This window comes from Struthio camelus, chromosome 5 (genome assembly GCF_040807025.1).
Source record: "Struthio camelus isolate bStrCam1 chromosome 5, bStrCam1.hap1, whole genome shotgun sequence".
Classification (NCBI taxonomy): domain Eukaryota; kingdom Metazoa; phylum Chordata; class Aves; order Struthioniformes; family Struthionidae; genus Struthio; species Struthio camelus.
This window is the reverse complement of record NC_090946.1, coordinates 75,663,775-75,680,092: the sequence shown is the minus strand read 5'-3', so window position 1 is coordinate 75,680,092 and position 16,318 is coordinate 75,663,775. Positions and strand designations below refer to the sequence as shown.

The 16,318-nt window shown below is 40.8% G+C and overlaps 1 protein-coding gene across 1 annotated transcript in view; it reads left to right on the top strand.

Annotated features, from left to right (window-relative positions):
• The window catches only part of SYNE2 (spectrin repeat containing nuclear envelope protein 2), a 180,897-nt gene that overhangs the window by 57,996 nt on the left and 106,583 nt on the right, over nucleotides 1-16,318 (top strand). The window contains exons 42-51 of the mRNA XM_068947334.1: nucleotides 519-688; nucleotides 2,548-2,860; nucleotides 3,588-3,752; nucleotides 4,690-5,040; nucleotides 5,551-5,685; nucleotides 6,372-6,539; nucleotides 7,862-8,008; nucleotides 10,785-10,940; nucleotides 11,332-11,597; nucleotides 12,842-14,948. Coding sequence (XP_068803435.1) covers nucleotides 519-688; nucleotides 2,548-2,860; nucleotides 3,588-3,752; nucleotides 4,690-5,040; nucleotides 5,551-5,685; nucleotides 6,372-6,539; nucleotides 7,862-8,008; nucleotides 10,785-10,940; nucleotides 11,332-11,597; nucleotides 12,842-14,948 — 3,978 coding nt within the window. The remainder of the gene's footprint in view (nucleotides 1-518; nucleotides 689-2,547; nucleotides 2,861-3,587; nucleotides 3,753-4,689; nucleotides 5,041-5,550; nucleotides 5,686-6,371; nucleotides 6,540-7,861; nucleotides 8,009-10,784; nucleotides 10,941-11,331; nucleotides 11,598-12,841; nucleotides 14,949-16,318) is intronic.

Here is a 16,318-nt window from a genome sequence, read left to right as displayed (position 1 = left end):
TGTTTCTTGGGGGGTTTGGTTTTTCTGTGTAATTAATTAAGCACGTAAGAGAAGATTTTCTGCTGAGTGGATCAGTTCTGAATTCATAGCCCAGGGAAGGGCGCTGGTGAGCGTGCACCTTCCCATCGTAAACTACACCAGAGGTGGAGAGGACTTAGGAGACCTCCTAACAGAGCAGCCAGAAATGAGGCTGTTGGGATTTCCACATTTCTTTCCCTAATATTGTGACAAATAGCTCTCCCTAAGTTTTGGAGCATTTTTTTCTTATTGAGTGAGAACAATATTGGTTTTCTTTTATTATGTTGAGAATAATTAATAAATCTCAGCTACTTATCCCAAACTTTCTAAAACTAGATGATCAGTCTGTTTATAGAGTGGTCATATGGCATATTGGGAGAAGAATTGTTTTTTCTTGAAGAGCAGTATATAAAGAATGAAAGATTTCATTGGTAATACCTTTTATTCTGTAACCAAAAATAGATGAATATTTACTGTTTCTGCTTTCTTGTTTAATATAGGTAGTCACAGCTCTCAAAGATGCAGGAGAGCCCAAAATACGGAACATGGTAGCTCTAGGAGAAACTCTAATAAGAAGTGAGAAAATTGAGAAGCCAGTGGTTGAGCAAACAATTTCTGAACTCCAAAATCGGTGGGAAAGTGCCCTTCAGGTAGCCACAGAATATATAAGGTAATATGGAATTTACTAAGAGGCAATATGGATCTCTTGTTGCTACCCTGACTTGCTTCTTTCTGGATCTGTTGCATTGAATTTGTGTACTTTGTGGGCAAAACAAGATGCTGACAAAAGCACTTGCATTTCTGCATGGTTGTGGAGGGACAGGTTGCGGTTTGGAATCAAAGGTCTTGTGGGGAGTAACCAGGAGGTGTAAGGGAGGGAGGTATAAGGGAGGTGTAAGGGAAGGACGGCAATGGGGTTATCCTCGCTCAGCTAAAATTCCCTTTATGATACTGAAGCAGCTTTGCCATTCTTGGAAAAAAAAGTGTGTCTCCGTTGCTTCTTGTTTGATTAGACTGTGCAGCGAGGTGGTCCTCAAGCTGCCTTGCTGCTGCTCCAGGCGTCTGCTGACACTCCAAGCTGCGCCACTGGGGCCACTGAGAGCCAAATCTGGTCCTTTAAAACATGTCCATTGATTCCAGGCTTGTTGTGTAAATATAAACTAGATATCTGATTTTGCAGATGCAGACACTTTCATGATAGTTATCTGCTGTAATGTCCTTGAACCGACTTGCAGTAAAACCACTAGGAAATTTACTGTTGAGATCAGTGGAAGCTAGAGTAGGCCCACTATATACTTTTTCTTATTTGGTCGGGGAATGAATTACTAGAAATAAGTACTTTGAGAATATTCAGTTGCCTTCTCGTATAGCTGAGCACTCCGTGCAAGCAATGCAAGTGGCAGTCAGAAGGACCGAGCACTTTGCTATGCTGGATCCAGCATAGCAAAGTGCAAAGCGCTCTTGCCGCACTGTGTTGAAGACAGGAGATGAGGTGCTCAGCACATCTGAAGAGATGTTTGCGATCTTGCAGGATCAGGCCTGGGAACAGCAGGTGCAACACACTAACAGCAGCGTTATAAAGCTGGAGTAGGGAACTTGAAGCAAGAGTACTTGACATATGTGAGAAGGTTGTGCTTTATTTGTTAGATGCCAAAAAATTTGAATCTCGGGGGGAAAAAACCCCAAGCACATGAGCTTTACTTTTGTCTTCCTGCATCCAGCTATACTTCAGAGAATTACAACCAGACTTTATTTATTTGGATTTGTTTGTGTGGGATCATATTTTCAAATTTTGGCATTTAAATTCCATCTGCAAAATGTACCAGCTTCACCACTAAGCGTGAACATATGAATGTTACTTAACAGCCTTTTGACTCACTGATTATAGTTGCGTATTTATCGTGTAGAGATGCAACCTGTCCACCTGCAGTGGATCAATGTGCATGTTTATAAAGCAAACAAATCAGAATCCAGTGTCAAGGTCAGCAAAGTAGGCACCGGATTGTGATAACCTGACCCATATTGCACATGCTGTTTTTGTTGTCAGCATCTCTAAAACATTTTGTTTTGTTTTGTTTTTTCCCTACAATCTCAACCAATATTATGTATATCTTCTACAGCACATTCCCTTTCAGGAAACTGTCGTCGGAGGTTCCTAAGGGAAGCAGACATATAGTCATGAGGTAGCTTCAAAACAGAACTTCTCCTGCAAGGAAAAGCAGAAAAATACAGTGCAGGAGTATCACATCACGGATGTTAGAAACGGTTAGGATTGAAAGCATATCTAACAGGGTGTCACTTGTCCTGCATTTAAATACAGTTCAGCAGCACAAAGTTCAGGGTCTTTTTTTTTCATCCCCTCAAAAATTCCAGCCTAAAGCTGATCAGTAATTTACCACCTGAAGAATAGTCTTCCATATGTTTGAGTTCATCCCAATAATGGTTGACTTGTTCATAGCTGGATATTTTCTAGGTGATTAATAGAAAAGTTTTTAATTCTATTAATAGCACTAAGTATTTTTTTTTTAGCCCTCAAGAGCAACTTCAGCTTGACAGGGAGCAATATGAGCAAAGCAAAGGAGACCTGAGACTGGCTCTAACTGAACTGAAGAAACAGCAACAAGAGTTAGGTTTTGCCCTTCAGCCTAATTTGCAGGAGAAACAAGCTCAGTTGACAAATTATACCCAACTCCTGCAGAAAGCAGAAGACTTAAATTCCCTATTTAATGAATTGAAAAGCCAAGAAGATCACCTACAGGATCACACTCGGGATCCCTGCTTCACAGAAGAATCATGGTTGGAATTAAAGAGCCAACACGAAAATCTACTCAGCCAGCTACAGGTTGGAACCTCACTCTTCTTCCTTATGAGATTATTGGTATAAAATGCCTGTTTGGTTGTAGTTCTCACTGTTTGCCTGTAGTCTCATTCAGCTGGCAAATCTATGGGTAAAACTAGGAGTGGTGAAAATTATTCTGTGAAAGGGCAGGGAATTTCTCTCTCTGTCTTACCATGGGAAAAGAGCACCAGAAGCTCATATGGTTCACTGCTTTGCACTTTGCAGAGGAATAAAAGTTTAAACAGATGAGACCAAGGTAGGTGTGAAAAATAATTCACATCTATATACATAGATTTATATAGTTACATAGCATGAAGCATTTGTTGCTATAATCTGCAAGCCACGGGAGTCTTTTTCTCCTTTTGGAAGGATGAGTGGCTTTGCTTAGATGTTGTTTGTTGTTGGTTCTACCCAGTTTAGATGAGCAGAGTGCCTCTGCAACATACAGGGCATTCGCCCTCCGATCTCTCATCCATTTTAGACAGAAAACATCCCTTTTATAAGCGTATGCTCATGGAATACAAACTCCTCTGCATGCTGCTACTAAAGATGATTTGTTCGTGGTGGAGTCCCTGATGTTCTGGCAAGAGTGGAAGGGGTTTCCTGTATAGCTGTGGTTAGCTGGATATTTTATGGGAAGTAAGCAAATGTTTTGTGCTGCAGACTGTGGATGGGTTATATTTTCTGTGAGTTAATGGTGGACTAACCCTAGAAACTCCTTGGTTTCTAGAACATAGTGCAGACATTGGAAAGCCATGTTCACGAGCACCAGCAATTTCAGGATATGGTAACAGCCTTGAGCACTGAGCTAAAAAATGTCTCTGAGAAGCTTGCTGATTATGGAGGTCCAGCAGTGGAACAACCATCAGCTGAGCAAAACCAGCTGAAATCACAGGTACACTGCAGATTTTGCATGATGGAGAAAGTGAATCTATGTCCTCGGGGCTTGTAGAGGGCATTGTAGAGGGCATTGGGGGCTTGTAAAGAGAAAAGTTAATTGTGTCGAACTAAGAAATAAAAAATTCTTCCAAAGTGTAAGGTATATGTGATACTCCTTTTATTAAGATAATTGTTGGCCTGCAAGTGCTCTTAATGAAGTCAGTGGACCTTTGCTGTCAACCTAACTGAAAGCAGAATTGTTCAAGCCCAAGCACACAGGCTTCCTGAATTGGGGTGTTTTGTTTTCCTCTGGGCATAATGAGAAAAGAGATCTTCAAATCTGGGGTTAGTTAGTGCGTTTAGTTTGACCAGATTTCAGAAAGCTTAGGAAAGTGCCTGTGAGCCAACTTCAGCATTAAGATGTGTAGATAAGTAGATGTTTTCCTTTGTAAGTATTCATAAGATATACTTCCTAAGATATTCTTAACACAAGCAGATATTCTTCTGCACATTGGCAGAACTGGGAACAGGCTCATCGTTGTGAGCATAGGGAGCTATTGAAAGCTGACACTGTATCTCAGATCCAAATCATTACGATTCCCTTTCCTCCAAAGTTGCTATACCTTTAGCAAGCGAAAAAGAGGAGGAATAGGAGAGGGGTTTTACCTGTTAAAACCTTGAAAAGATCACCGTGCACCTCACTGCATAGTGTCTGATTGTTTTGTTGTTGTCTTAATGCATATGTTCCAGTGTTCTCTGTTCATAAAAATATATGGCTCTAAAAATACTGGGATAGTATTTGACTTTCTGTAGCAAATAGGTCTGCATGAACTTTTCAACACAGTTTGCTGTTCAGAACAAATATTTATGATTTAGTGATTGACTTTAGATCTTAGCATTAAGTATATAGAGTGAAGATGCTTTTCAATAAAATGTTTTCTTCATTTTTAAAGGAACAACAAGCACCTCTTAGTCGATGTGAAGACACATTAAAGAAGATTTTGGTTTTAGCAGAAACTGTTAAACAAAACACCTCTTCACCAGGACAGAAGTTTATTAACGATGAGATTGAATCACTTCAGAGTGAACATAGGAGTCTGGAAGAAAGACTTGAAAATGTCAAGCAAAAGGATGAAAATATTCTCAGTGAAGCCCTTGAATTAAAAGATGTGTTTGCTGATGAAATACAGGTGGAAGATATGGCAGATACAAAGAGAGAGAAGCAGGTCACTTCTGATATTCCTATTGCTGTAGAAGAGCGCCCCGAAGCAGCAGAGTTAAAGGAATGCTTGGAAATGCATAATGTGAGTATACTTGTTGACTGTAACAATAGTGAAAGACCAATTAAAGAGGCAGCTGTCTTTCAGATGCCTTTTATATATTGCATCCTTTTCAATTTCCTTGAAATTAAGCCTTCTGTAAATCGTGCATGTATAAATTAAATGGGGAAGAACTCCCTGAAGTTGTTTTAACAAGTCTGTAGCAAGTCAATACTCTCTATTTAAAACTGCAACTTTCAGTTCAGACTCAACCTGCGTATGACTTTCTCTTGCATGTAATCAGAATAAGTATCCTAGGTCAGGACACAAAGGGAGAAGAGGTATAGATGTGAAAATTGCAGATAGACCTCTGCCAAAGAACTCTAGCCTTTTCCTTCGCTGCTGTTTTGTAACTTTGAGAGCTTCTCTTAAGCAAGTAAGACCTGTCTAGAGCAGCAGCACAATATTTTTCCTGTTTGTTTCCATAAATTCTCGGTTTTGCTCTTCAGATATTTAATATTAAAAGCAGAGGTTTTTTTTAATCATTTCTCTTAGGATCAAGATGTAAATGGGAACGTGTCAGAGAAGGAGAAGCAAAATGATCCACTTTTGGAGGAAAGCAGCGTATTGCCAGACAGCCCCTTTCAGGGTATCTGTCAAAGCAAGGACAGAGAGGGGCAGGCTGTTCAGGTACCTGACAAATATAACACGTCAATGTATATATATGCCTGTGTATGCGTTTGTTTGCTAGAAATGCACGTGTAATTCTCTAAAAATTCATTGAGTCCTACAGAGACATATTTTCCTTGTTCAGCCTGAAGAAAGGAAGGATAAATTATGTGAGAAACAAAGGAGAGGTTACTAACCTGGAACAGCTGCTCTCTGGGGGGACCTCAGGACATTCACACTGTCGGGGTGGGGATGACTTCCCGTGTGTGAAGCTGAGGGAGTGATTTGGAGAACTCCCTCATGGATCTCATCGTCATGGGATAACACTACAAGAGAGAGAAGGCTATCAAAATACCAGAGTGGAAAGCATGTATGCAGAGGTTTCTGGAAAAGGAGAAGGATCGATAGTTAGGGTTGCCAAATGTGTCTAAGGAGAAACTGCTATGACAGCATAAAAATCATGTGAACAGTTGCTTCTGTTTGGCTTGTCCTGGAACTGTTTTGTAGTGACTAAGACCTGATCCTGCAGGCTGATCTGAGCTGAGGTCACAAGAGCCTCTGGGCCTGAGACATCTCAACCTTTTCCGTGTTCATTAAGCTGATCTGAAGGAGCAGTAGACAGCTTGTGGAGTGAGAGTTCCTTAGTAAGCTTGGGTTTTGTACTGTGACTTTTACTGGTTGTAAACATCTTGTGTTTTTCAAACCAGGAGGAGGCTGAAAAAGAGAGCCCAGGCATGGATGCCCGTGATGAGGTCCAAGAGCACATTGTCCTCGTGGACAGTGCCATTCAAGGTGGTGAAGCAGAGTGGAAAAGGCGGCAGGATGTTGTTGGTACTGAAGGTGATGAAACAGGAGAGGAAGCAAGACCAGCAGAGGTAATTGGATGAGAGATTATACAGACTCACTGAAGTTGAGGATACGTGTTTACAGCTTAGTTGCAATTGTATTCTTAGTATGTATTTAACTCTCTGAATCCTTTCCTGTACATTTAAAATTAGTATGGATGGATTTATGTCATTACTGTAGGCTGCCTCAAAGTGATTTGCTGAGGACATTGCCGCCCAGATCACTTGGCTGCAACGTGATGTCCTTTTATTGTTTTGCTTGAATACTGTTATTTTACTTTTATCTCTTTCACTTATTTACATGTCTTATTTACATACTTATTTACCCTGCACACATGAGGCTGCATTTGAAATGCTGTGTCTGTTTTTGTGGCCCCTGGTACAAGCGGGATTTTGACAAACGGGATGGTCAGAGGCTGGAGCACATGACATAGGAGAAGAGGCTGAAAAGAGCTAGGTTGTCTTTGGAGAGGAAAAGGATCATGGGAGATCACCCCCTCCCTGAAGGTGTGTTACAGAGCAGACAGACAGACTCTTCTCAGACCTTCAGTTTTAGCAAATTACCCGAGAGGTTGAAAGCAGTGTATGAGTGACAAGATGGAGCACAGTGTGGACTCGTGAACTTGCAGAGAATCAGGGTAAATTAGCTCATTTCAGGTTGCAGGTGGGCCACTTTCAATACATATCCTAGCTGACTTGCCGTCACTAGCTCAGGTGCTAGCTCAGCATAGATACGTCCCATACGCTGTACTCTCCTCTGTGGACGTGCTGTATTTGTCATTGCTCATTTTGTGTAGGTGGCTGTTTTATTTCCTCTGTCCACAGATGGTAAACAAACTCAATCAGAACTTATAGTTAAATAACTCAGCAAATGCCTCAGCGTGTATATGCAGCGAATCCCAGAGCTGCCTAGGGGAATATCCTGCCTGGTAGTCAGCAGGGTTTCTAGCCACAAACTCTCTGTCTACACTGCAAGTATGAGATTGGAGCCTCAGGAAAAAGCTAGATCTTTTTTAAAATGTATTCAAGACTATGAGCATCCAGGGATACACAGTTCAAAGCCCACGCTTAGAATAATGAAATGTGAAAAGTGTAGGTCAGAGGAAGAACATTTGCAATCTGCAATTTTTCTAAAAATTTATAACAAAATTAGAGCTGCTTCTTGTAAATGGTTTCCTTTGCCATAACCTTTCCCATGATGAATTTATGAGATGTAATTTTGGTTTTCCTCATTTATCTATAATTCTGGGCTTCATGCCTTTGTCATCTGAAGCACTGCAATTGCTACTACTCAGCGTGTTTGATCAGGGCTTTTCGGTTACTTGTTTCTTTTATTTCCTTTACCCCAAAAGGAGAAACCCAATGATGTCAAGAATCAATCAGATAGAGAAGATATGCAGCAGGTTCAACAAAGGGTATGCCAGAAGAGTCAAGTGCCGAAATCTGTAGCAGCAGAGAAGGAGGGTCTGGAATCCACGCCCCCAGTTTCTGTACATGAGGTAACCCACATTCTGGTATTTCAAGTTGCATTTGTCAGAATTACTGAATTTTTGTTACATGGCAGCCTACAGCTTCAGCTGAAGTTCTGTTATAAAAGACAAGGCAATTATTCACACATCAAAGTCAAGTACATTTTGTGTAGCACTGCTTTATGGCCACAGTAGTTCTGAACTTTATCCAGAATGCCAGCCACACAATATTTTTCAGTAGATCTATTTAAAAGAGCAATATTCGTTTTCAAAGCCATCATAATCAATCTTTATTTTAAAATATCTAGAATTTCCCTTTAAATTCTGTTAATCAATATAACTTCTTTCCATGTTACTGTGGTTAGCTGTGATAGTCTCTTCCACCATAGGGAAGGCATTTCAGAAAAGTGAAATCCAAGGGTGATCCATCGTGAGAAAATGCATGAAATCAAATAGAAAAAGGAGTTTGAATTCAAGCTGAATGAAAAACGAGGTACATTACTAAGTGACATTACTAAATCTATTCTTCTTTTAAGTAAAGGTGTTAAGTCAGAAACGGCCTTCCTGAACTTCCCAGTCTGCAGTGGTTTATCGCTACTGATCCTTAGTAACCAATACTTAAGTTCAAGATGGAGCCAGATCTAATGCTTTCTTCCTAATGGTTAAATCTGTAGGCAAGCCTATAAGACCTGTCCATGGGCAGGTGTTACCTGGGGCTTACGCTTCTGCTCTAAGTGCAGACCTCAATGAGTTGACTGATTTGCACTTTTAAACGTGCTTTGTTAGAGAACGGCAGAGTATGCATTCGGTCCCTTTGGACCTTGCCAAAGGGGAGAGGAATAGGCTCTGCCGATTTCCTGAGGAAGACATGCGTATCTGACTAAGAGAAATGGATTTAGACTGCGGGCTATAGCCTGTCTTGAAGCCAGGGTCCACGTTCAGATTATGTCCCAGTATTTTCGCTTTACCCCAGTTTTTGGAATGAAGGTGAGATTGGCCGTTTCCCACTGGCCTGTGCAGGGAAGGGTCAGCGGGGGAGCCCTGCGGTTGCAGCAGTGGGACAACAGCTGGTCAGCAGTCCCCGTTCTTTTCCCTTCTTATCTTTTCCTCCCTCTGCACCTATCCGATGGGCTCAAGCTGAGAAACTACGGGAAACATTAAAACTACTGTGTGGGGAGACGGAAGCTGTCTGTGGGGGCAGTGCCACGGTGTATGTCAGGGGAACATCATGCAGACAAGCAGAACGTACACAACAATCCTGTCCTGAGTTTTCATACTGTCCAGCCACTTACTTTTCTTTGTGTTTTGATGTGCTTATGTTTCAATCTAGTAAAGTGGATTTCCTTCTCACTCTGTGATAGCTAGCTAAGTTTTTCTGCCTGCTTCAATTCTATGGCCCTCCACAGTCTCTTAAGATGAAATCGCCTGTATGAATCACATATAGATGTGTACACAGAGAAATGGAAAAGTTCTCTGATTGACTATTTCATGAGTGGACCCCTTCAGTTCAGACTGAGATACCAGAAGAATTCAAATAATCAGAATTATTCTTTTCCAGTAACGTCTACACTGTGCTACATGTTTTTCACACATGGAAGCAGGTGTGTGCTAGTCTGGATAGCTCATGATCCATGGGAACAGTGACACAACGTCGAAGTGATATGGCTGCAAGGATATCTGGCTGCTTCCTAGTAAAATAGTGTTTAAAATAGCAATGCAGTAAACTTTCAAAGAAGAATTTTTTATCATTGTTCATTTTATAAGTCGGTCCCATGGAGAAGCTCACATGGTAGTCCCATCTATATGTTTGTATGCCCTCACATCTAGTCTGTGGGTGGACCAGATCACAGTTCATGCCAGATCACTGTTCATGACAGGTACTGGGGAACTGGGACACACAAAGAGATTTTTAAGGTATTGTTGCGTGATCCAGAGGAGTCTGTGATGTTTTATTTACGTTGCTGTCCACAATAGCTGAAGGTAGCTTAGATGAATACGCTTTACATCTGAACTGGGGATGGCTATGAACATCGACTCAGGCAGTGACCACAGCTCAACTAACCGGTTGTTGGACCTGACCGTACCCAAGTGATGTGTCCTTCCGTCACAGCGGGAAACGATGGCTCTGCAGGGGCTGGTGCCGGAGACCCCCTTTCTTTGTTTGAGCTCTCTCTTCCTCCCTGCTCCACTGGAGATGTGATTCTCAACACCAGCCAGCTTACTGCTGGGCTCGGGTAGCGCTCGCAACGGGAACGGCCGTGGCTTCGTCTTCCATAAGGCTGCTTCGTGCATGATGTGTAGCCCCATGAAGAGCAGCCAAAGAGAGAGATGTTCCCCACAAAGGAAACAGCAGGACATCAAGGCAGCGGCTGAACAGCAGGGGTGTGGGTGTGAGGAGAAGTTAAAGGATGTGTGTGTGTGTGTGTGTGTGTGTGTGTGTGTGTGTGTGTGTGTGGAGGGAGAGAAGACAGAATAGACCCATGAATTTGAGCGATCAATGCCAGGTGTGGGTGCAGGCAGGACGTTACTTGAAAGTGAGGATATGAAACTTTCAAACTTGCAATGATGGGCAGAGGTTTCACTGCTGCCTGAGCTGTGCTGGCGAGCAGCCAGGGCGTCTGCAGAGATAGGCGGTCGTGTTCAAGGTCCAGCCTATCGGTCCTGGTGGACACACAGAGGTTGTGGGGGAAGCCACAGCAGGATTTAGGCATAGCTTAAAGGTATGAAGCAAAGGAGAAATGTTGCAGTCACAAAACTTGTGGTTTTAAGAATCCTTCAAAAATAAGAATTCTATTTTGCATTGTAGGGCACAGATATCTGCGCGATTGTTCAGAAGGAACTATTTCCCAGGGTGCAAATAAACACTGAATATTTTGAGGAAGAACAAAAGGTTAACGAGCTGAAAAATGAAGTGGCTGAACTGGATATTGTGCTCATAAATGAACAACTGAAAGAGCTGGAGGTATGAAAACAGCAAAACATTCCTCACTATTAATGCAGTGATACACTCACAGAAGTACGGTTCACTCAGGCAGAACAAAATTGTTGTATGCAGACTTATCTGACGTTTGACTCTGTGATTAGGCAGTTTGTGTAAGAGGTAATCTACAAACACAGTGCTTTAGTGCAAATATGTCCATACTGTATTTCATACGTCTTTTCTGAAGTGTGGTAGTACGTACATCTATGACAGCACGTGTGTGCTTCCCTGATGTGCACGAACGTGTGTTCGTTCACGTGTGTGTAAGTAAGCAAGTTGGCACATGTAGCCGTATTTAACTATATTCAGTGATTAAGACAAAAGTGGTTAAGATTCTCTAGTAATCCTCTTTCTGTGGTGGGTTTGATTGTAGAATTTACACACAGAACTGGAAACGTGGAAAGCAAAATCTTTGTGTCTGGATCAAGAGGCGTTCCCCAGTGCAACAGGACTGGGCAGAGCAGAGCTGCAAACCACAGAGCCCGCAGTGCCCCGCTGGGACAGGCTTCTTCAGGAACTAGATACTATTAAGGCAGTGAAGCAACAACAGTACCGTTTAGTTAATGAGTACCAGAAAAATCTTTCTGTTGCTCAGTCCTCAATGAAAAATTTGTCAACAGAAAAAGATAACATAAAAACGTAAGTATAGTGGAGGTTTTCTGTTAACGTTGCAGAACAAACATGGGCCTTCAATTAATAATATGGATGTACTGAACCTTGACTGAATTTCTCCTTCCAAACTTCAGTTATGTTGAGATAGGAATATGACATCATGACACATCCATCTCAATAAAGTAAGGTAACAAGAGAACTCAAATAGGTTTGTAAGCTGGTACTAACACTGCATCTAAGGCACTTCAGCAGCCTTACACAGAAGTGTTAGCAGTGGTTCTATGCTACCCTCTAGCAACACCTATTCATTTTACTTTTCAGGCAAAACAGAGAGATGGCTGCTGTGCTAAAAAACCTATATGAATGTCATACTAAAATACTTTTTCAAAAATGTGGCAGACATGAAGCGTTAATTATTTTTAAGATGAATTAACTAGGAAAGTGGAGAACTGGATTTTTTTTTAAGGACTCATCAATTCTTATTTGTTGCCAAATGAAAACTCTCATTACTCTGAAAATTAACTTTATTTAATAGGAGGAATGATGCATTCTGTGGCACTAAATAAGTCTACAGTACCAATCCAAAGGTAACCAATGCACATGAAATATTTAGTACCCTTTGTAGATTAGCCTTCAAAACATGGAACTAATCTATCAGTCTAAATAGTGAATCACATTAATTTGAAAACCTTTAAAATGATTTATGCAACTGTTACTTTACAGTGAAGAGATTGAAATGAATTGAATAAAAATCTAGCTTTTAAATGTATTTTATATGGATATTTCAAATACCCTGGAAATGCAAGACAAGTTGATAAACTCCCCCTAATTCGTCATGAATAGATGGCAATTTTTAAAGTTATTCTTTTAATTTTTATCTTCATTTTAGATCAAACATTGCTATAAAGTATTGTTAGTTCACTTAAAACTGATTTAACATTACTGTTGATTTTTAAATATTTATTTATTACAACTTAAAAAGAGATGCTACAATCCCAAATAACACATTATATTAGTATCTACTATTAGACAATATAAATTAGAATATAGCTTTTTCTGCAGAGATATCTAGAAATAATGTTACACAGATAAGCAAGGAATAGCCATACTGCTATGGTTGTATAAAAAAGAGGTGTGAGAACGTTAAGAGATACATGTGATTAAGTGAATCAAGTGAGTGAATCATTTTCTGATTGGTGCAATTCTCTTCTAAAAATGTCTCTAGTCTATGTTTTAGATTTTTTTTTAAATCCTATTAATATTTTTGGCAGGGGTCCTATGAACAACACTGTTCTCCTGGAGAAAATTAAAACATGTATAGGATCATTGCACAGAGAAAGAGATGTTTTGAACCAGCTGAAAACTCAGCAGGAAAATTTATCTCAGCATTTAACGTGCATGGATAAAGTGTTAACAGAAAGCCAGATGAGGCAACTGGAGCAATGGTGGCAACACGTGGAGCAAGCAGTGCAAAAGAAACACGATCAAGTTGTGGCAGAAATCAATGAGTTTAACCTGCTTATGAATAAAGCACAGGATATTCAGAGACTGATACAAGAGCAGTACTTACAAGGAGAGTTAAGTTCCTCCTCTGGAGGAAAAGCCAAATATCCTGTGTTTTGGACCACAGAGCTACAGGACATTAAGCATGGTCTTTTTCTATTAAAAAGAAGGATTGAACTGCAGATGAAAAGAATATGGAGTGATCAAGAAAAGACAACTTTGGAAAATTCAATACAGGATTTGCAGAGCAAACTGAAAGCACTATCAGAGCAACAAACTCCTCAAGAGGATGTTCAGCTCTCTAGTCCTGCTCTCAAAGAAAGTGAGGTGACAAGGAGACTGAAAGAGAATATTTCATGGGTCAAAGATTCACTGTCTTCCCTTGATCAGAAAGCAGCACTTTTCCCCAGTGACATTAAGTCACAGATCAGAAATTGTCAGCAGACGAGGGCAGAAGTCCTAGGCAGAGAGCCTGTGATTGTATCGCTGGATGATGAGCTTCGGCACATTGGTCCCAGCTTAAAGCCAGAGGAGATCACTGATATGACCTTCCTTCTACAAGCGTTGCAGAATTCATACAAGGCTCTTGTTTTAAAATCAGCTCAAAGTTTGCAGCAGTTGGAGCTCCAGCTGGAGGAGAGACAAAAGCTTATTGCAGAAGTAGAAAAAGTTCACAGTCAGCTTCAAAATGCTGAGACACTTGCCAAGCCTGACGTGAACCAAACCAGCACATGGTCAGAATTAAGCCATCAGCAAGCCATTTTGAAGGAAATTTTGAAGGAAACACAGGAAATAGAAGGGCTTGTCTCCTCCCATTGCAAAGAGAGTCAGGCTGCAGCTGGGGAACTGAGCTTATCTGAGCAATTATTTCTGATTGACCAGTTAAGAAGTTTGAAGAATAGAGCAAGGAAAACGCAGAGGCAAATACAGAATAAATGTCATGAAGTGGAAAAAAAGATAGCTATCTACAGAGAATTTTCTGAAAGAATAACTTCACTGCAGCGAGATCTTAATGATCTACAGTGTGATGAAATGAATCTGGAAGATGAATTATTAGGTGCCAAGCAGGGAGCTCAGGATAAGTGCAAAGCACTTAAAGAAAAAGTATTGTTTTTTCAGTCTAATTTGTTGCAAACAATGAAATATAAAGAAATATTTGAATGCGTGGGTCTAAATTGGGACTCATTGCAGCTTGATGAATTGCAAACTCAATTTTTTAAAATTAAAAATAAAATTGAAGAGAAGATAATGCACTTTGATAATGTTGTGAGAGAATGTGATAAGCTTCAAGCACTGGTAAATGAAATCCAGACTATGACATCTACTCTAAGAAGAGAAGCTAACATACTAAATGATAGCTCTAGCTCTTCTCCTGCTGAGAATCTTATACGTGCACAGATTCTGCTTCAGACAATGCAACAAATCAGGAACTTAACCCAGGAGACAGCAAATCAAATAAACAAAAATGAGGTATTTGATACACCGTTCAAAGAATCTAAGATGCAAGAAATAAAGAGCCTGGAAAAAGATACTGAGGGATTGAGTCAGTTTCTCCAAAACATGGTCTCTGGTCTCCAGTGTGTGAACAAGGAAGATATCCAGAGTGAAGTAGAACATATATTCCACACAATAAAGCATATTCAGTTAGAGCTCCAGAAACCACTTCTGGTAGACATGAGAATGATACAGTATGAAAAGATGCGATGGGAAGCAGTTCAAAATATGGTGCCAGCAGTGTTTTCTGCTATTAAAGGTATAATGGAAAAAGAGAGGGCAAATAAAGAAGAAAAATCTCTTGCTGCTGGTATAGAAACTAAAATAGAGACGCTACAAGATCATGAAATACAGCTGAAGGCAGACATTGCAGCCCGTGTTGTAAGTACATTTAATAAAAGGAAGGTACAACCATATGTCTTTTCCCGAGAACTGCGTTAGGTGTCCATGACTGTAGTGTTTATATTTTCATGACTTACCTCTTCTGTTTAGTCTAATAGCTGCATTGGACAAACATCTTATCTGCATTGATGCGTATGACTGGAATCATGATAAGAAACTAAAGATACAAAGAAATGTATTATATTCAATTTGATTATAATCAAGGAGGGGAGATTAGTACTGGAAGAGAAAGGTAAAGAAAAGGAGAGAGAAGACTGTTGAAATATTGACTCGAGGAGAGGTTGGGAGCAGGTCACCCTGTATTGTTCTTGAGACTTACTTAGCATTTTCAGTAGTGATACTGATGCAAAAAAACAGAAATTCCCTGTTCCTACTATAAACAGAGAGCTTATCGTTTGGGAATGTTCAAGGAGGGTGAAGAGCAGCAGCTTGAACCAATGTGATGGGGCCTCAAGAGAGGGGAGCAAAGGAGACGGCTGGGATTCAGGGCTTTAACACAAGTAGACAAGGCATTGGAAAGGCTTCATTGGAGAAGTGAACCAATTCTTGATGTGCTCATCAAGAAAGAGCCATTCAATCTGGAACAAATGCTGTTAGAGGGATGGGGGAAGTTGGGGGCATGTCTTGCAAGGGCTGCTAACAAAGCTTAGTTTGCTCAGCCTGGCAAGGTGAGGGCATGGGGGAAATCTAGCTGAGAAATGTAATTAGGCTGGAAGTAAACTTAAAAAATGGAAACCCGACTGGTTATTCTAAATGGCAGCGTTGATACAAGGAGAAACGGTGTAGGAATAAATTTATGTTGGAAACCAGAAGAGCGGTAAGCTTTAGAGGAGAGAGGACCTGGAACCGTCCCTGACTGTGCTCAAGAGATCAATGGATATGAATGAGGAAATACGAAGGAGTAGCTATAATACCAGGGGGATGAACTCAGTGTGCCCTGATGGACTTGGGGTCTTGCTGCCAGAATTTCTGGTTTCTGTGCTTCATTTGCACTGCTCAGGTATGGCATGCAAAGCACATCGTCAGGATTTCTCTGCCTTGTGGGAATCCCAAGAGGTGGCAAAGTCATACATCGTTCTATGTATAAATACGTACCGGGAAGAGGGTATAGCAAGAAGCAACTTGGCAAATCATAGTTGGAATATACCCTCTGGAGCGCATTAGAATGTCAAAATACGGCCTTTCCTTATCTGAACAGGAGGTATCCTGCCATGTCCATAAGGGATCCTAGGGCTCTAAGGTCCTCTCTGTTCTGGAATTCAGTTTGTATCATCTGCTTTTCCCTGCCATCCTTCTCTCTGGACTTCAGTAGAGACAGTTCCCTCGTACCCGCTGTCCCTACAGCTCTG